Source organism: Pteropus alecto, unplaced genomic scaffold (genome assembly GCF_000325575.1).
Source record: "Pteropus alecto unplaced genomic scaffold, ASM32557v1 scaffold20, whole genome shotgun sequence".
Lineage (NCBI taxonomy): Eukaryota > Metazoa > Chordata > Mammalia > Chiroptera > Pteropodidae > Pteropus > Pteropus alecto.
In genome coordinates, this window is record NW_006436298.1 from 33,176,072 (window position 1) to 33,197,689 (window position 21,618).

Sequence of the window (21,618 nt, forward strand, 5' to 3'; positions counted from 1 at the left end):
TAATGTAGTGAAATGTATCAAACTAAAAACTGATGGAGAATATTGGCCTGATTATAATCATTTCAGAAGAACTTGTTTTTCAGAGGGACCATGCAAAATAATAATGCTTTTTACAGTATTTTGCCGATGCTTTCCTGAAGGATGCTTATGTTCTCTGCACAACATGAAACTAAGCTTTGAAACAATTCCTAGGAAATTGTTAGAATGGTCAATGAGCAATTCATCAGAATTTTCTTGAATTTTTTTATGACACCTGGATTATATACATTCCTATAATGAGATCAAAGATTCTAATCATTTTCACAGGGACAAAAGATTCAAATACATATGTATTCTATTCACCAAAATTTCCTCTGTGGTTTTTATAAAGCACATTAGATGAGTCAAGTATTGCAAATACTTTGTTATCAAGCAGATTAAGTGTAGTTTCGTGCAACATAGTTTACAGTCCCATCTCTGGTCTGGCCTGCTTTCTCATTAGAGTGTGCGACACTGGTGCCACTACTTATTGGGAACTGGCCTTTTAATCAGGGACTCGCAATCACTTACGAATTATCAGTTCTCAATTTTGCATATTTTCAATCTTATCCCTTTTTTCTAATCTGTGTTGGGTAGCCTTCGCCTTGGCGAGATCCTGGACATCTCGTGCAGTTTGGTGTAGATGCAGTCTCGGCTTCAGGGGCAGCCATTTGATTATTTCTTCAGGCAGAATTTGAAATTCTCATCTTCTCAGCAATTCTCCAACCTCTTTAGGGCACTATGGTAATGTCCCTGGACCAGTATCTTTATACTTTGATTCACTGGCACTCGATGTTGTCTTGGGTTTACTCATTTCTAGTTACTTTCATAGCTATTATAAATAATTTTCTTCTAAGCACTTCACTATTCTCTTACAGCCTACAGTGGTTATTAACTGTTTTTCTACTTTATAAGCAGCTCCTAACCCCATTTTGACTATTTGTAAACATGATTTTCTTTAATTCTTAGCTTCTTAATCTTAAAACCCCCAACTTCTTTTTCCATCCTCTTTAAAAAAAATAATAAAAAAAACCTGTCTCCCCTTGTATTAGGCATAATATAAATGCTTGAATTTTATATTTTCTCTAGGAATCATTACTATATTATGCTTACACATAATGTCTGTCTTGTTGTAAACTTTGAAAGTACAGATTATAAACATTAACTTATTCTGCACAGCACTGAGCACAATGTCATGATCACTTAAATGCTTTTGATGACAATGGTGATGACGATGACAACGTAATGCTGTTCTGGTTTGAAACTATCACATAGATGGTCCAGTACATCTTTTTTTTTTTTTTTTTTTTAAATGTGAGTTGTTCCTCATTCTATAAAGCTGTCATTCTTCATTAGTAAAAAAAGGTTACAGTAAGTTATAATTAGTGTTTAGTGCCCTGTCAAATAATTAAGTATAATAAAAAGCTTTCAATGAGTTTAATGTTAACATGGTATAATTAAAGCCAAGTCTTGAAATGCATTAGGTGTCTGTTATGTCAGATATTTGAGGCTTTTTCCCTCTACAGATGAAATTTTCAAATTGTGCTTATAGCGATGTCATCATCAGAGACAAAAACTCACATCACTCAGATTCAAAATGGGCTTGACAGTACCCAGCAAGGGCAAAATTCAGAAAATAAATCACTTATGCAACCCTCTTATTTACTGATAAAGAAACTATGTCTCAAAAATATTGTGACTTGCCCAAGGTCACACAGTGGTTAAGTTCATTCTTCCTTGATAGTAAGGATTGAGGTTTGGGGTTGTATTAAAGTGATGATTATTATTACCATCATTATTTCTTTCTGAAGTTTAAGATGTCTGCTGCAAAAATGTTTGTCTCTTTCCTGATGGGTTGAAAAAAAGACGTGTAAAGTAAAAGAACATAATTTGTATTTAGCTCTCGTATTTAATAGTCATTTTAGGATGCAGGGCTTGTCATAGCGCCTATTTTAAGGCTCAAATACAGAGACAAGGCTGAAATCTCACCATTTTCTCATCAGAATAACTGGAATGTGCCTAGATGCTTGGCCGTTTTAACCCTGCATTCTTTGAGCTTCTCAGGCCTTCTCTTGTGCATGTTCTATTTTTTCTGTCCACAAAGATTTTTAAAAATCAGCAGAGTACAAGTAGCCCCTGAAATAAAGGCGTCATTCAAGGAACAAAGAAGTAGAAGAAGGGCTGCAATTAAAATGATGAAAATCTTTAATTTTTATTTAGGTATACTTATACGGACACGTGTATATACAAATACAGATCGTATGGGTTTGTTTGTGTGTGGGTTTTTTTTTAAATTTTTTTTTACATTTTCTTTTACGTTTATATAATGTCAGCATTTCAAAACGGCACTCGATGAGTAAGTGCAAAGGAACTGCAAAGCAGGGCAGTACAAGTACAGGACCACACGGAGCTGGACTTCACACCCAGACGCACACACAATGAGTGGCTTCAATGGGGTGTCAGGAGTAAGCATGAAGAGCGGATTTTGACTCATGGGTAACCTCCAACATGCCAGCATCTATTAAACTGTACAGACAATGGGAGCAAGCCCATTGTAGGGAGATTTGTCTCACATCCGAGCAGCTCTGGGGCAAATGCATGGGAAAAACTCAGTGATGCCAAACCAGAGACAGACCTGTCCATTCACGGTTCTGAGGGAAAACAGAATGTGGGAGGAAGGCTAGAGACAAAAAAAATAAACATAAGAAATAAAGAGGGGTTGTAGGCAAACGGGGTGTTGGCGGAGGTGGTTTTCAAAAGCAAATCTAGTGACCACAGCTCTGTGGAACAATGAATGGAAGAAAGGAGTTTAAACTGTTTTTCTAATTTGGGGGAAACTAATAAAAATGGCTGCTGCCGTTGCTAAGGCACCAGAGAGAAAGAGTCCCTGGAAATCCGCAGGTACTGTGTGACTCTTCCTTTCACACTGACACAGAAACAGCCCCCATTTAACCTTCCTCAGTGGACTGTTTGCAGTCTTTCCCATGTGTGGGCTGCGTGATACTGGCAAGACTTCCTGGGAGAAAATGAAACTGTGTGTGAAAACCACCACAAAGAGAAAACCAAACCTAAGTACAGAACCATTTCTAAATTCCCTAAGCTTTTCCAAACCAACATGCTGAGGATTGCGGAGGGGCAGGGGACACCATAGGGCTCCAACATCAGACCTTGAAAACATTGAGGACAAAATATTGATCAAAAGTCATGTTGTTCCAGGTCCCAAGATGGTGGAGTCTTAAGATTGGGAGGACGATGACCACATATGAGTCCTGTATGGAGCAGTGTCTTGGCCATTTGTGACTCTTCTCAAGCAAGTATACATTGGATGTATCATAGCCTCAATGCATGTTTTATATCCTGAAAGACTATTGTTCTCACTTACAAAAGACATAAGAATCAAATTAATACTTTATTATCAAACACTATATACAACAGAGGTTGCTAATAATACAGAATTTAAAGAACGCAGTGTTTTTTTTTTTTTTTTTAATGTTTTACTTTTCTTTCCTCTGCCACCCAAGAAAGTACAGTACAAAACAATAGTCTAAACTAACACCAACTGTTACCTGGTCTATTAAAGGATACACAGTATCCACTAAACAGACAGATCCTTTTTCCCTGCTTCATGTTGCAAAGCCCTTGGCAACCAGGGGCAAAGGTCGCTGGGGTTTGACTAAATGGGGCTGAGAGGCAGCTAAGTATGCCCTTCAGACTTCTGAATTGTTTTTGAAATTTAAAGCTGCTACAAAGTTGCATTGACATCCTCCTAAGCCCCCAGAGGGTTGTAACATCACAAAAGGCCACCAGCACTTTTTGGACAAGATGAAAACTGTCTGTGCCAATCTTCTGGAAAACTCCATGGCAATTATTACCAACATTTACATCATTTATACGTAGAGGAGCACACTGTCTACTGGTGTGGATAGTCTTGCTATTTTTTTTTTTCTTGATTTGTAGTGGCATGATGGTGAAGTAAAGGGGTCTAATTTCACTGTGAAAAATGAAAGACAATGCCAGAGAGGGCCATGAGTAATTATTTCATCATTTGTTAGAGACAAATGCTAGAAAAACCACAGAAGTCACCATTTCTAAAATGAAGTTAGCACTGCTAATGTAGTTATGACTAACTGGAATCATTATAGGATCATTTGATTTGCTTGTGGTTATAGAACATGCAGTATTATTTCGGTTCTATTGATCCATATTTGAAGGTATCTCCCCCGCCACCCCCACCCAAATCCCACTGGACCAACAAGCTTGTAACTATTAATAAAAAGAAGCATTAGATATTACTGAGAGTACTGAGCATATAAATAGTAAAGGAAAAAAGAATCCAATGCTGTGAACTTTTGTTTCAGTGAAATGGTGGCTGCCTTCTGTGATAAGACTCTGCCACTCCAGAGAAGTTCCTGATGTCTGGGGAATAGGGCTGATTGCATCTGCAAGGCTGGCAACCCCACTCACTGTCCCGGTGTGAACAGACCCAGCACTAACATACACTCCAAATGGGTCAGGTAAGCCCACATTACATTTCATCATGTGTACAACTCTCTAGGCTGCAGTACCTTTACAATTGCCTTTCGTTCACATATTTTTCTAATTCAGAACTACTCCAATTTTTAGCCAATTCCTATTCATGGAATCAGTCCACAATATGACCCCCTTATTAAAACATACATTTTTTTAAAAAATGTATTTTAAAAAACATATTTTTCTGGAATCCTTCCAACTTTTCACATCTTACATGATCGTCGTATCATATTTTTGTTTGTTTTGAAAGGCATTTTCTATTGATATGTCGTGCAATAGCAAAAAAAGGCAAGATTTCTTTACCATTGATTGGACACTTTTCCCTGTCTAGGCTTTGGAGTTCAAAGTTCATGTCAGCCTCACCAGTAGAAAGCCCCAAGGCTTGCACTGCCTGGTAAGCAACTGGAAACATCCCTTGCTGACCATGCTAAAATTCCTTAAACAAGGTCATCCTGCACTATTCATCCTTCTGCCCCACCCCCACAATGAAACAAGATAACCCCCCATATTTCTAAATGTATCAAGGGATACCACTTTTTCTCACAAGTTTAAATAGGACAAGCATATATACTCACTCTCAGCATAAAGTATATCTAAATAATGTATTTGCTATTCTAGTGGATTTTTAAAAAAATATTTTGTTAAAGTCTTTGGGACTCCATCTTGTTTATCTCCCACAGATAAACACATGTTCCCCCTACGCTTCAGGCTGTGTCAGAAAGGGAAAGAATATAAAATCAACACTTGAATCTTTTTATTCCAAACTCTGGAATTTTTATTCCAAGTTTCCCTTTAGCCCTCCCAAGTAGTGGTGACTGACTCTCCGGTGACAGGGGTTTGTGTGTGAGCCCCTGTGCTTATGGAGCAAAACATGGGTACTGAGGGCGGGAGTCGGGGAAAGGCCACAGCACACTGGCGCTCCAGCAAAGCCAAATCACGTCTCCTCGGGCCACTGACATCTTTTCCTTGGTACATGTCGTGCCCCAGAGGAGTATCCAAAGCTATTCCATATGCATTCATCAACCCTGGCTTGTCAGCCTTGGGGAAGGTCACTTTATTCATAAAAATGCCTCTTTGAGTTTCTTTTTTTTAAAAAAAAAAAAAAATAGTTGTAGCACCATGGTGATCTGTATTCAAAGGGAAAAAAATCTGGTGTACACTGTCCAGTCACCAAAAAAATTAGAGGCACTCATACATACATACTCCCACCAAACTTAGTTTTCTGATTTCACACTTGCTCTGTGCTAGCATTCTGGCACCATACCTGCCTCCTCGAAAAAGGGCATCTTTTATGGAGCACAGGTTTTGCTGTCAAGAATGCTTTAAGACAGTCATCTTAAAGAAAAAAAAAAAAAAACCAGTGTCTCAATCTTTCAGAAGCCTGTTCAATTATATACTCCTAGAGGAAATGGTGTAATATTATATCAATTCTTAATACCTCCCTCCTGGACCTGACATGGTGACATGATGCCCTGCGTGATTATCTTACAGTCCTGAATGAGAAGGCATAAATATTGTATGGGAGAGTAAAACCCTCCTGGGCCTCACCATCACTGGCTGCATCTGCCACTATTCTTCCTTGTCCACATACTGCTGACACAGTGTGCTGACGGAAGTGAGCTCTTAGAGAATGCACAGGAGCTGATGACCACTGGTGTCACTACAACAATTTGGCATTTTCATCTGGAGTCCATTTAATTTGGAAGGGCTGCAAAAAGTCAAGGGCAAGGGCTGGGGGTGGGGTGCGGTGAGGGAGGCAGCAACTACTTTAGCCCCCACCCTGGCCCCAAGTTGTTGCTTAGAATTCAGGCTGAAAGAAAACAAAAATCTGACATCTGCCAAAAAAACAATAACAAGTCCCTTCTTGGGATGAGCAGTTAGGTGGATCTCTGGTGTTCCAAGACCCTGATGTTTTCTGTGACAGGTGACGGGAAGAGACTGTGCTATAATGTCAAAAGCATCGCCAGGAGGAACAGTAGGATTGCCAAAAGGCGGCTGGGTATCCTTGGTGTTTGTGCCGCGTTCTCGCCGCGGGATGGCTCGGCTGACTCATGTACGGTGTCATCTGTTCAAATAGAAAGCACACATTCCAATGAGATTTCACATCCTTAATAACTCTCTTGCAGCAGCCTGCTGTTAACAGACCTCGCCACCCTCTGCAAAGTAAGGTAATGAACCTTGTGCCACCATTGACTTTCATGTCTGCATAATCACTCATTATTTACAGCAAACAAAGGAGAGGCAGAGAAAATTGAACCTTCTCAGTAATATTAATAGTTTCCTTAAAAACTGAGGGAAGAATTGTGCGTACCCTATAACCTTTGGCATACGAGCTACTTTGGTTTCCTAGCAGTCAGAAGCACCTTGCACAAACTTGAGATAATGTATCTTTTAAACCCAAGATGCGTGGATGTTTGGGGTTGGGAGCAGTTATGTTGGCATATTAGTGGTTAAGCAGAATGGGCTGCCCATTTTCTTCTTTTTAGCCATTTCTTAGCATTAATGCTGAATGCATGGTTGTTGGATGCCTAGACAAATTTTCAAATATGAAACATTAAATACTAAAACAGTAGCATTTAAAGTAAACTATACATAATGCCCACTAAACTTGAATAAGCCAGTGCCTACGAGTTTGTTTACAATTAGGCATCAATTATGGTGCTATTTCCATTATAAGCCTTGGATTAAATTACTTGAACTTAACTGTTTTTATTTTTATCAGGCTGAAACTTGGCCCATAAATTATCAGCATGGATGCAAATCTTCCTTTAAATAAAATGGATTAAGTGAGGTAAGCTACTTTTATTTAGCTGTCAAGGGTTCTGAGAGGGTGCCTCTGACTTTGGATAGCCTTCCTGAACTGCATGATCAACAGGCTTAACTTGAAAACAGGAACTTTGCTGCAATTAGTACCCAAAGATAGACTGGAGGCTTACCTCCGAGCCATGCTGTGCTCTAGTATCACACATCTTCCTTCCACCTGGCCTAACTTGTGCTTTTAGATTAAGTGATCTCTGAATTACATGTACTTAGAGCCAACAGTAGGGTTCTGTGGTAGATTTTATTATAGTATCTGGGGACCTTCCTGTGGGAACTCAGCAGTTGTCATTCCTGACTTTGCTCAATGGTCAGTCAGAGAGGATGGTGACAAGTGAGAGAGCTAGTAGTTATCAATTTTGTAGATCTCAAAGGATAATATCTAATTATCCCTGAATGACCAACTTCAAACCTCTTAATGGATTAACTATCTGTTGTTTTAAACCCCTTTGTTTTCATACCACAGAACTTGTCACAATAAGGAAGCTATTCACTGGGTGGAGTCATTCCCTCTTGTCTTAAAGTGACTACTTTCCAGCCCCACCCCCCCGCTTTAGATATGCTCATGTGGGCTGTTTCTGTTCATCACATTCATTCCCAGTGTGAACTAAGAAATGTTTCCTCAGCATTGAGTCTTCTGCCCTGGAGTGCTCCGTTATGCGAGCCTGTCATCCTATAGAAGCTGCCGCATCCCTAGGCCAGATTCGCCCCCCTCTCTTGGCCCTTAGCAAACCTGCACAGAGTGGCTGTTAGTGTAGAAGACTAGAAGAAAAGGTTAGGAAGCAAGACTGGGAAGTTAAGTAGATGCAGAGGAAAATACAAAGCCCCTTACCCACATGGTTTAGCCAAATACTAGCGGACTCCTCTGTTCTTTTTGAGCTTTGCAAACGGATTAAGTCTGTAGCTAACAGGATGTAGATGTAACTGCTCTTTAACAGCCCTGAAATTAAAATCCAAATCACTTTCTTAAGAGCACCAATATGTTGTCAGTCAGAACAACAGAGTAGTTCAGGCTTAACTGTGAAGGAACCATAAACCGCAAGGATTGCAGAGTTCATTTTGAAATACCAGTTGTATTTATACACCTGAAATTACATCAGCTATTGGGTTCTCCACCTTACTAAGCTAGGACCTAGTCCTCTTCCTCGTAAAGGCTGGAAGTGTACTTCTAAAAAGTACCTAAATAACACTTTGGTACATAGTGTGAGCTTGAAGGGGGCTCGCGGCACAAGCCAGCGCGAATGAACCTTGCAGGACATTGAGAGGAAAGCTGTTGCTTTTCATATAAGTGAATCATGAGGCTAAATGTGCTTTTCAGTCCTCTAATCATGGACGACCTTTGGAATCAGCCCTTTTCTAAGCAAGCAGCCAATAGGTACTGTCTTGCCCTCCCTTTAGGGTGTCATGATTCTTCTGTTCTCCCTGCACCACCCTGCTGGTCCTGGCTCAGGATTCTACAAAGCAGCCTTTGATTAAAACGGGGCCTCAACGGTGGGAGAGTCTATGGCCTGAGACGCAAAATGAGAAACGGGCTGCCATTTGGGTAAATCTGAACAATTTCAGAATTCTAAGGAGGGAATTATAAGCAAAATCTATCTCAATGGAAATTACACCTAAACATGAGAGAATTTCTAACCCTCGTAACAGCACATGGGGCTTGGAAGAAAATATTCCTCTTCAGATGCCAAATAGAGTCTTGCCTCCTGGCTACAGGATTCCACAACACGAGGGTTTCAGTGGTTAACTGAGAGGACACTAGCAATATTTTGGAGCATATTATGTGGCATATGTTTGCCCTGAGATCATCCTGTATCCCTGATGATAGGAAACTGGCAGGCAGAGTGTGCAAGCAAACAACAAAGACAAATACATTCCAAAGACAGGTGAATTAGTACACATTGCTGAGAACATGCAGTGGAATCCTTTCAAGCTCACTGGATTCATAAAGTCTGGGTCTGCCCCCAACCATTCAACACAGCAGTGCAGAGCTGCAAGTCTGACTGAATTTTCTAAGGAATAAGGCAAAGTACTCAAATTTATTATTGCCTCTATACAGCCAGGGATCGTAGCTCAACCTTGTCGTACTATTTCTGTGAAGATGCTCACCAGAAAGCCTCAAATACAGTCATGACTGACTCAAGCAGCTTTTCCTGCCTGTGTACCTATGCATGGACACTCCCCACCCTAATCCCTCAACCCTCTCTGGCTACATTCTGCCAAACTTCCATCAGTTACATGTGCGTAGACTTGGGGATCATCGTGGATTTTAAATGCTCAGTGAAAAAGAACCTGTTTCCCAAAAGACAGCGATATAGGCTCGCATATGAATGCATCTTAATTTCTTGTGTTTTATCACTACTTGAATTCAAAGGCAATTTTCCTATTGTGAGAATAGTCCTCAGTGTTTGCCTCTTCATTATCAGAGAAAAACATGCTGTTATGTTTCTAAACAGCCTCTTTTTTTCTTGATAGGCGATGGAATTTACCTGGAAATAAGACTGGAATTTTACGCCTACATTCTGCAACAACGTGCATCGGAAAATAATTCAGAGTAACGTATGCATGTTTATAACATGCCTAATGCTGCTGGTCATTCTATGCATTACTTATTAACGAAGCTAAGAGAGTGTAGTTCTTTATGAACATCTCTAGTAAATGGTAAGAGAGTCCTACTTTTATATTAACATTGGAATGGGAGCTGAGAAATCTGTGTATTCAACCCGGATCTGTCTCTAACTAGCTATGACCCTGTCAAGTCTCAATTATAAAGAGTGTAGACTCTGTGGTCCTTCAGAGATCACATCTAACTTACAGACTCTGTGATGGCCCAGTTCCTCGAGTTTCTGAGGAGCCTGGTATGGTACCTTGAAAAGCCACGGGGATGCTTCCAGATTTCTCGGACACAATTAAAATGGCTCCCCATCAGCACGCATTTCTTGCAACTTTCTAAAGCAGCTAACTGATCCCTGGGGCCTCATTGTACACACCTCTCATTTGCCTTCTGGGTAAGATGCCTGCCCTAGAAAAAAAGACTGCTTGGGGGAAAAACTTAACTCCTCCTGTCAATCACAATGTGAGAGCTATTGTATGTCCTGAGGCACCACATTTACTCAGGCTAAGTTTCCCTAAGGCTCATTGACTGTGTGTCCCAGTAACAATACTCAAAGGATAAAATGGACCTCATAACCCTTTAATTTCTAGAACCTTAAGAAAGAAAAGTCCTACTGCAAGTAGATGAACAAAAGTCTGAGTTTACATAAGGAAAGGGGCCCACATCTTTCTGTGAAGAGGAAATAATTTTCCTTAAGCTTTGAGATAGTCACAGGAGAGGGGTAAGGAAACCACAGGAAGACTAGCATACAGGGGCCACTGAGGCACACCTGTCAAAGGGGATAGGGGGTACCCACCTCTCAGTCAATCTATAGTGACATTATATAGCCAGATCAAATTTATAACCAAATGGATACTTAACACATTTACCTTCTATACAGAATGCTATAGTGTAAATGCTTCAGTGAGTACTTCTGTGGGTTCTGTTTTTTTTTTTTTAGTGATGGGAAAATTTGGGTGTGCGGAAGTTAGGAGAAGAAAAAAATATTTACCCTTAATACTTGTTTTGCCTCAACAATCGAGGATTACATTTGGCTCAACAGACTGCTAAATACATTTGTGGGAGTAGCAGGTATGTGAATTTGTGGTATTAGGAGGCAACATGATTATACTTCTCCAGATCAATTGCTATTGACAACAGCACAAGTAATATTTGAAGTAAAGTGTTCTTTAGATCACTTTAATGATGCATGTGAATTTCTAGAGAAAACTATGTTGAGTTAGTTACTATTGTGTGCATTAATCGTTACTTTTATCTATAGATTTAGACACCATAAAATTTTATAAGCATATACAATAGAAATTTCTTCTGTGTTATATGAAAACAGATCCATTAATATTCACAGTGATTCACCAGCATGCTCGGAGGATATGGTAAAAAGTAGTGAGATTCATTAGTATTCTGATGGGGCTTCTACATTAGAATACTGCATTGTATCACACCTATGTCCAAAAAAGAAAAATCATATTTTATCTCACATGCACTACACGAAGATACTGGAGGAATGAGGTAGAGTATAAGTAATATTAGCATTGCTAGCAATGAGCAAAAAGCAGAGCAACTCTAACATGCAAACATGCGGAGAGGAGAAAGGAAAAAAAGTACTGAAGCACAAGAGAGATGCATTTGTTAAAAGAGATTCTCTAAGCATACTAACCTGCTGGTTCTAATGAATTTTCTACTTTGTCGTTAACATCGAAAACACGATCATGAACACCTATAGTTTTCATACAGCTATCTATAACAAAAATAGAGATAACAGCCAAATATGTTAGTGAAGACACCCTTCGACTCCCGTTTCTTTTTTCTATTTTTCCTTTTATAGAGATTGTTTTACAATCAGTGGCATGTATCCAAATGCCAATATTGTTCCCATTTGCTGTGCACGTACAACAGTCTAAGAAACAACAAGTTAGCAACTGCTGTGTACTTAAAATAAAAGCATCATGAAGAATGATGAGAAAAAATCGGATGAAAACTAAAACATGGATGTCGATATACAAAACAGATATCACACAGGATTTAACAGTAAAGAAGATTTACCGCTCTGAACCAGACCACACAATAAAGCATGCACAGTGAAGCCACCCTCTGAAGCTCATTCGGGTGAACTTACTTGTTGGTCTCACAAAGACTTTGAGCTTTAGACAGGACCTTCTTCCATTATCTGGGATTGCAGAGGCTGTGGATTAGACAGAGCAAAGGGGAGAGGAGAGAACAACAGTTTAGTCTTCATTTTCAAATGCAAATGGTCTACAATAAATTCTTTCCTGAACAAGAGGAGCATACTCTAATTCTTCCCAGCAGTTAAAACAAAAATACTTTTCAGATTGATAGACTGCCACTGAAAGGGCTACTTTCCTACCCCTATCTTCTCAATACAAGAAAGAATCACGCAAGAATGTTGGTAATCTACAGACAATACTCTGGATTTTTATTTCAAAGACTCTTCCATTTAACTTGATCTGTTATCAATTTTCTCTAAAATAAGAAGATAATGCTTGAGCTCTCCTGCTTTCATAGAGCTACTCCACCTCTACTGCCGGAAAAGAGGCCCAGCAGAGCCCAAGGTGAAAGTGCTGGCGAAAACCAATAACAGATAGTTACAAGGCCAACTTAAACATGACCTGTTTCTGCTGGGGAAAGCAAAGCTTTGTCTGTCCTGAAAGCCTGTCTGTCAGTGCTTTGCAGGTAATTCAATTAGAGGTTTTACTCAGAACTTGGCTCCACATTCTATATGACTAAACCGAGCCCAGCAACTTCCATCATGCTATTACAAGTACAATATGCTATTGAGAAAGTACTATGCACTGATACATTTATTTTTAAAAATTTGCCACAGAGAAGGATGGAATTAATAAAGTGGGCTTACCGAAACATGACAACATGTTTCAAGTTATAAATCATTTGAGGAAGAAACTTTCTTCCCCTCTTCAAGAAAATAAGACTATAAACTTTCTCCGCATTTGAAAGATTATCATCTCCCCTCAGTACACACAGCATAATGTCAAAGGGATTTCTAAGGGCTGTAGGACCTTAACAATCACACATGTTTACTAATGCATTCTAGAAATGACAAAAATGACAGAAACGAGCGCTGCATACTTTTCTCCCTGTTAGTTTGCTTCAAGTGGTTTCTTTGTTCAGAAAAAGGCAGATGACATCAATCAAAAAACACATGGCTTACAATTCATTTGGTAATACCTTCAGCGACGAAGACACAACTGGTGTTTGGTGCGCCTTCTCGTTATTTTGACCTTTTACCATTCCTCAGGGGGAGGCCAGAAAACTAAAATGCTTATTTTGCAGGTGAGAGGATTCAAGATGCAAATTCCAAACTAATTTTACACGAATCTCTTTATGTAACTCCAGATCCACGTCCTAGAGAACTTATAAATTCACCACCTAAAAGACATCAAGCTGCAAAGAACCCTTAGTGTTGCTATTCGACACCTGTTGAAAATTCTTAATTATAAGACGAAAAGTTTACAGAAAAGATGTTTTCAGCCCTTCCCATCTCCCCTGTTCGCCCTGACAAGCAGTTAAGAAGTGTTAACAGCTGGCTTTGCTATAGGCTTTCATTAAATCAAAGTCGGAAAAACTCCCTCTACTGACATTTACAGTAACCTAGTGTGTTATTTAGGGCACAATATTTGCACTCTGTGGTTTGATCCAGGAAATGGTGTCCTTCCTGTGGACCCCACTGCAAATGTGCATGTCACAAATACAGTACACATAGGTGACTCCGATTCATTAGAAAAAAACATGGGTTCTTGAGATAGTTTACATCTTATTCATGAAAGGTGGTGTGAAAAAGTGGCACATGGATATTTATACTGCCATTCCATGGATTTCTGAGTTGAGATGAACTCACTACAAGCCTTGTGAACTTGGTTTAGGATAACTTATTTTACCGATGACAGGGCAAGATATAACGGGCTCAAGGCAGAATCAAATGTTTGTTTTAGTGGAGGAACTTCTTGGAATTAGTACAGGTCTTTCAGATTTATATGTAGGAGAAATCCTATAAATCCAGGACATAAAAATCATTGTAATAACGAAATGGCAACAAATAATAAGTTGTCCAGGAAAAAGCTGAAGAGTGTTTTCTCACCAGCTCTCAAAGAGGGACAGTTAGCCTTAGCTACTGGATGAGCTATATTCTTCTGTGAATTAAGACTATAAAATGTACTTATATAAAATAAAAACCTTTATCATCAAACTTCATTAGTTTCTCCTCTCTATCACCAGAAGAGCTGCAACAATGAAAACGTGACTGACACCTCATGATACTGTTTGACTATTATATGCTAATCCTTGAAAAATTGATGAACAAAGACTATAAACACTATGTGAGTATACAATGCAGATTACGTTAAATGCAGATTACATTAAATCAATCTATAAACTGACCTGAGCTCAAGAATTAAACTGTTAACCCTTAGAGACAACCTGAGAGGGTATGCCTGGATAGGTCACTATAGCTTGGGCTTCTTATTTACTACGATGGAAAAAAAAAAAAAAGCATAAAAACGTTTTCCATTTATCAGCAAAACTTAATTTTTTATGCAAGGCTTAAAAAAGTGAGAGTGTGGTTTTATTCCATGTTATGTTACAGGTTTCTTAACCCCACAGCCCTGGGCTGCCTAAAGTAGGGTACCTTTATACTACTTACAAACGTAGATTATTAATTATTAGTACTACTTTAAGTTATAAGGTAATATAAGAGTGCTTTACTAGTCACAAGTAAACAAAAAGCAGAAGATTGAGCATTAAAAACAAAACACCAGAAATTGAAAATGTAATATTCAGATAAGTAATTGTACAAAGAAAATCCTCTCAGGATCAATCTGAGCAGAAGAATGGAACATGGATGTGAGGGAGTGAAAACTTAAAATGTGCCTGGCTTTTGTCAAGAGGTAGGTAATATTCATCCCTATGATTCTATGGTTCTAGAAACATCACTTTGTCATGACCAACATTGGTCTCCATTAAAATAAAATTGATATTTAAGTTCTTTTGCTGCTTTCCTTAGAAAATTAATAATGAACATTTGAAAACTGATAGTGAATAATTACTGACATGTTTATTACTGCAGCTTCGTCCATCCAAACGTTTTTAAAATTCCTACTATGTGCCAGTTTCCCTGATAGGTGCCAAGGTTTGCATGAATTGCCAACACATCTTTGGGGGGGAATTAGCTTTGTCCGGGAGTGTGAGGGCGTCCTAGACATGTTTATCAGAGGGGATTTTATAGAGGCTTTACAGGTCCTCCGGAAGCTAAGCAATAGCAACTGGGACAAAGGAATGAAAACATTTCATCCCCAAGTTCCTAAATTGGAGGTTTGGCAACCAAAAAGAGATTAATTTGCAACAGGTGAAGAAAACCTAGACCCGAACTCTTCCTAGTAGAATTTGTCAAATTAAAATGAGAAATTCAACTCATGTCTTAAACATCTGTCGCACAAGCCAAAGCCATATCCCTTTAACTCAGTTTACTGTTGAAAATGTACATTTCGAGTCAGGAAGCGGGAATAAGGGACTGGGGACCATTAAAGCAAGTACAGCCTCCCACTCCATGATCTTAATAGCAGCTTTATAAATCAATCCACAGGGTCCCTTCCCCACTAATGATCTGCAAAGTACTAATCAAAACCTTACAACACATAATGAAATATAACCTGGGGGCCCTCTGGTTCTCTGTGTTTAGAGTATCACGCTAATAAGACCACGAGGGCTGCTTATCTTCACTCTGTTCCATGACTTCAGACAGGGGCTCTGCGTTCAGCCATTCCTAAAAATCTGTTCCCTTGGTCTCCTGAGCCTCAGGTGAGCACTGCTCAGCACTTAGCAGCCAGTTTGATACATAAAGGGACCACATTCAGTGCCCCCAAATCAGTACTCCCAAAAGCTGTATTTAGGATTGCAAATATGTGATAGTCACGTCACAATTCACGATAGGCCTGTCGATGTGCTTGTGGTAGACAGTTTCTGACCAGACTCCAGTGATCCCCACCCTGCCCGTATGCTGCCTTTGTGTGTTCCCCTCCCCTTGAGAGTACGCTGGACCTAGTTTCCTGCTTCTAATGAGCAGAATTCAGCAAAGGTGATGAGATGTCACTTCTGTGATTATGTTGCAAAAGACTGACTTCCTTCTCACTAGCACTCTCTGTCTTGCTGTTTCTCGTGTTCCAGAAGTGAGGTGTCACTGTGAGATTCTCAATGCAGAGGCCCATGTTGCAAGGAACCGAGCGGAGACATCGGCCAAGAGCGCGCAAGGAACTGAATGAAGCCTTAGTGCAATAACCCGCAAGGAGCCGAGTCCAGTCACGTGAGTGAGCTGGAATTAGAATCCTGCTCAGCTAAGCCTTGAACTGACTGTCGCCTTTGTGAGAGACCCAGACCCACAGGACCCAGCTAAGCTGCCCCTGGATTCTTCACCACAGAAACTGTGAAATGATGTGTCATCTTAACTATAAGTTTTGGGGTAATTTGTTACTCAAGAGCTAACTGATGCAACGCTGCGTACAGACAACTCGTGCTCTCAAAGGCTTCCCACAGTGACTTGAGACCTAAGGCCTAAGGCGTTGGTGCTGCTCTGCTAAAGGACCGCCTAGCCCTGAGTCCCACAAAGCAGTTTCCTCTTTATTCTACCTTCTTGTCTAAACAACTGGATCCCTTACTAGTTTACTTCTCAAGCTACTGTTAAAAGTTTACTTAAAATAGGCCTTGAATTGTGGTAATTATAAGCTGCTGTTGAAGAAATACTACAAAACATATCTGTTTTTACTCCAGCATTTAAAAACTGTTTTTCATTTTCTGTCCCATGCCACTTAGTTTGTTTTTGCTAATGTAGCCAACCTGTGCTGTTCCTTGCAATTAGCAACGATGTCTCACTTTAACTCCAAATTGCCGGGCAAACCTAAATGAGCTTTGATACAAAATGTAAACTTAAATCATAAGGGAGAAGGCCTTTCCTCAAATATGAGAAATAGAATGTAAAGATGAGCTTAAAAATAGCTGAAATAAAAGAACTTTCATAATAAGTTAAAAACTTCTCTTCATATCGAAAATCTCCTATCAGTTATCCTTTACACAGGCTATCAGATGAAATACAAACATCATGAGATTTCAAGCAACTCAAAGATAATCAAGGTAACAAACATCCTTTTTCACGAAGAGCCTGAAGTTTAGCAGGAGAGGAATAAGACTCTCGTTATTATATATTTTTCACATTTTCAGGCCCAATACTGTATTCATCAGATGACTTTAACATCTCTGCCTAACCTTATTCATCCTCAAATCTTAATTCCAAAAGCCCAAATCCTTCTCTTTTTCTGTGTCCCTTGTCAATCCAGGTACTTTGAGAAGTTTTATTTTTAAGAATAAAAGTCAGCTGCTTTCTTTTCCTTTCCTTTCTTTTTTTTTTTTTTTTTAAGAAATGAGTGTGTGTGAAAGCATTTAAAATGCAGTTTTCCATTATGTTTGCCACAGGCAATATTTCTCAAATTTTGCAAGTCAAAAGAAAAGATAGGCTATTAGTTGTTAGCAGAGCTCAGTTTTTTCCTCTGTGGGTTTTTGTGTCGTTTAACATACAACACAGACATATGCAAATTAGACAGGTGATGGTGGAATTAAGCATTAATATTCCTTTCACAATAAACGCTGAAAAAGTAAAGCCATTTAAATAGTGCTGCTGAAAATGTCTTCTAGAATTTAATGAATTAATAGAATCTATTTTGTGTATGTGGGTGGGGACAGAGAACAGAAGTTGTGGGAACAGGACAGAGATTAACCAAAGCCAAATGGACTTCTTGGAAAATGGTTACCACACCCTCAGAAAAAAATCTTAAAACAAAATTAGGCTTCTTTTTAGAAAAGAATACCCTAGCAACAATTTGCAACTGGCTATCTGCCCCTTTTTAAAAACAGCACCACGTCTATTTTCATATAAAGAACAAAATCGCCAGTTATGATGGAATACATCTCACCATTCTACTTTTTGAGACTTAAAAGTCACATGTTTTAATAACCTGCTCTTGGCTCCAGGTTTATCTAACTTGCATCCTAAGAGCACCCACAGGAGCTGGCTCCATTTGCCGACACATTTTATGTCTCGTAGCCCACAGTGTCTCCAGACTTAAATCACTGGCAGGTTAAGGCCAAAGCCCCAGATGGAAAACTTGAAAATGAGGTTACTAAGTAAAGGTAGAAGCCTTGGAGAAATTTAAAATATCATGTAAATATTAGATACTCTGATATGGCTCTGGGGATGTTTCTTTTTAAAATACTAGAAAGGGAAGAAGGGTGTGTTTCCAACAATATAATGGGTAAAACGACATATTCCTCAAGCTAAAACTTGGTTTCAACACCAGGGAACTGTAACAGAGACAAATAATTAGAGTAAAGTTCAGGGCAAGGGAAGTAAAATAAGTTCCAGCTGTGCAGCCTCAGACAAAAGAGAAAATAAGAGGTACCACCACGCACCCATGGCTCTCCCCCAATCTCTCTACCCCCTTAGGCAAAATTCTCACTGCAAACGCTAACTTAAGTATTATTTAAATTCCAGCAGCTAAGCCTCAGTAGGTCAATTACTTTTTCTTAGCAACCTCAAATAAATAGCTGAGGACAAGTTTCTTTCCACTGATTTGTAGGAATAAACAAATAGGACATTATCATGTTTTTGTACATATTTATTTGAAGCGCGGGCAAACTTTTACTTGTGTTTTAAAGCTCATTGACAATAAACTTGTTTCTACTGCTTACTGAACAAGTATATGATTTGTCTATTAAAGCATGACCAAAAAATAACCTGGATTTCAGAGAATGCTTTTAAAATATCCTCTCTAAGAAGCATTTCTAAATCTTGTTAAGGAAAATTTAAGTCAGCTTAAATCTCAGATTCGGAATCTAGAATCTAGACTTTATCTCTTTCTTTCATGATGGGATTGGAAGACTCCTTTCCACATAGGCACAGAAAGCAAGATAACATTTAGATATCATTTTAATTGTTAATAAATTCTAAACACAAAGAGATATAGTTAAGTCCCTTATTGGATATTTTACTATTAAAAAAAACAACACCGAACATCTTTGAATAGTTAGGAAAAAATAAGTTTCCTATTATAAATCAATGTTGTAATTACTTTCTGAGACCTGGGCTTGCCTGAGGCCACATTATTGAAATGACAGTCCCAAGCCATTAAGGTCAGAGTTCTTTTTCTCTCGTTTGGGTTAATTTTTGTGGATTTTGCCAGCTGGATCAGATATGTATAATCTGACACAAGAGAACAAATAAGCAGAATGATTCACTTACAAAAACTCTTCTTCAGCTAAAAGCCAGGTAATAAAAATAACAAAAACAAAAATTCAGACAGAAGGCAGAATTCCTAGAATCCCAGAGAGGAACTATTTATATCATTCCTTCTCCACAGGTTCCTTGTGCCACCTCTGTGATAAGCTATTGGGGTGACTATTACCTTGTAAGCAAAGAAAACCACAAATCCTATTACTCATTTGTACAGTATTAACAGAAACAATGTTGTTATCATATAGCATTAATGCAGCATGACAGTACATTACTAATAAAACATCAAGTTAATACCATTCAAAGAAGCTCCTAAAAGAAAGTTAACATTTCTTTGAACCTTTCGTAACCGCTTTCATCCTTCTCTTCCTTGGTGAGGGCCTTGGAAGGGAGAGGGTTTAGTAGTTTGAGTGCACACTTAATAGTGGCCTTTCTTTCTGGTTCACCCATTCTGACTTATTTTGTGCCTTCTGGTCAGTTTGCTTAACCTACCTAAGCCTAGGTTTTCCTGTAAGCCTTCTCTTCTTGGGGGAAAAAAAAAAAAAAAGTAAGTATGACCTACTTTAGAGGGGCACTAAACTTTTATACTGCACTTGGAAACTCAGGTGACCGACCCCTATACATCTAGAAATGATATTCACTACTCCACAGATTGACGTTGTCAGTTCTGTCCAAATTGCTCCCTCTGCACGGCAGTTTCCTAAGTAAGGAATCTCTAGTTCTAAGTACAAATGTATAGAAGGGAGAGGAGATTAGACTATAGATGGTTGGGATAAAAAGTTGAGTCATAAAATCGTGACTCTTTATTTCTAGCCTAAATTAGAAAAACCAGATTCTGCATAGTTTTGTGTGTGTGGTGGAGGGGTTTGTGTGTGTGGTGAGGATGTTATTTGAGGCTGGGGTGAGAATTTAGAGAATTAAAAAGGTCACTGGAGGATCTTGTTCTTTTGAAAATCATGCCTAGTTTCTCTACGTTCTTTTTTCAATCAAGAGTGTGAGCTATCATATCAGAAAGATTTGACCACAGATGAGAACATAAATCCTGCAGGGAAGCAACGAGGCTGGGAGTTAAGATCACCTTCGCAGCTGCACAGACTGTATTACAGCAAAGACACTAAATAAAACCAGCCCAAAGGTGGATGCAAACACTGTACCATGCCCACAGTAGTCCATGGGTACTGGGTTACTGTAAATGGTACCTATTCCTGTCTTCAGTATTCTTTTGCATCATATTTGGGTAAACATACATTTACACAAATGTATGTTTTATTTTAGTTGTTCTTAGCCAGTAGGCCACATTCTCCCCAGTGTCTGCCATTTCTGGTGGGGAGATAAGTATCCAGGCAGGAGCAGCCGTTCCTTTGGACGGCAAGCCCTGAATGGAACCCTAGAAGCCTGAACAAATTCATTTCTCTCTTTAGAAAACTAAGTTCTACCAAGGAAGGAGAGTTGGGTACCAGGATTGTATGTCTTGTTTATAACAAAATCACTTCCCTTGATGAAGACTACATGTTGACAAAGCGAATAAAGCTAATGGTAGGGACTAAATTCTAGTTTGCTCTGGTCGCCTCGGAGTAGGACCATTTCCAGTAAAGTTAATAGCTGTGTAATGCAGGGCATCGCCCCGCAGGACAGCAACGAGGGTCTTCCATAATCTGTGCCCAACTCTGATTTCCTTCTTTATCTCTCCCGTTCTTTTCTCTCCTTCCATCCACATTAATAACTATTCCAAACAGTATTTCCTCCCAGAATCATCCCATCTCCCTTATGTGACCTGTCCTTTGCCTCTCAAGATCCCAGCTCCCTCTGGCCACTTGAGATATTTCCCCATTTCCCCAACACAGTAACCCTCTTCTGAGTACTTGCACCAATCTGTCTCTACCCCCTCAATAGCACGTACCCCATTCTATTTTACTGTTACACAGCATCTCTGCTACTAGTTTCATGTTTTCTGTGGCAGGGGCCGTGCAGGGGTCTCAGTTCGGAGGAGTCCACCGCTTTGTTCCTAACGTGTTCTATAAAGATTTGAAGAATACATCTAGAGGTTAAGTGTAGCTGCAACATGATTTGTTGACCAAACCTAAATCAAAATTCAGGTTTAAAATAAAACGGAAAACCAAGAGAAAAGTAGTGGCAAATGCCAAAGAAAACTATTTTTAAATCCTCCTTTTCTGGAAGGTTCCTCTCCCTTTTCTGCTGACTCTTTAGGAAATCATCTTGGAACCTTTGACCTCATAGACAAAGCCTGGAGTGACATACAAAATTCAAACATATCACTTTCATATCTGTGAGTGTGTGGCCCCAGAAGGTAAGACATAAAGGGATGTGGGTAACT

General features: G+C 39.2%; 1 protein-coding gene across 2 annotated transcripts in view; it reads right to left on the reverse strand.

Moving 5' to 3' along the window:
* Positions 1-2,202: 2,202 nt before the first annotated feature.
* The window catches only part of EFNA5 (ephrin A5), a 271,610-nt gene continuing 252,194 nt past the window's right edge, over positions 2,203-21,618 (reverse strand). Inside the window, exons 3-5 of one of the 2 annotated variants that reach the window (XM_006913271.1) lie at positions 12,093-12,158; positions 11,634-11,714; positions 2,203-6,613 (exon numbers count right to left, since the gene is read on the reverse strand). In XM_006913271.1, the coding sequence (XP_006913333.1) occupies positions 6,492-6,613; positions 11,634-11,714; positions 12,093-12,158 (269 nt within the window). In that variant the 3' untranslated portion in view covers positions 2,203-6,491. The remainder of the gene's footprint in view (positions 6,614-11,633; positions 11,715-12,092; positions 12,159-21,618) is intronic. The other variant, XM_015590368.2, reaches the window with a different exon arrangement.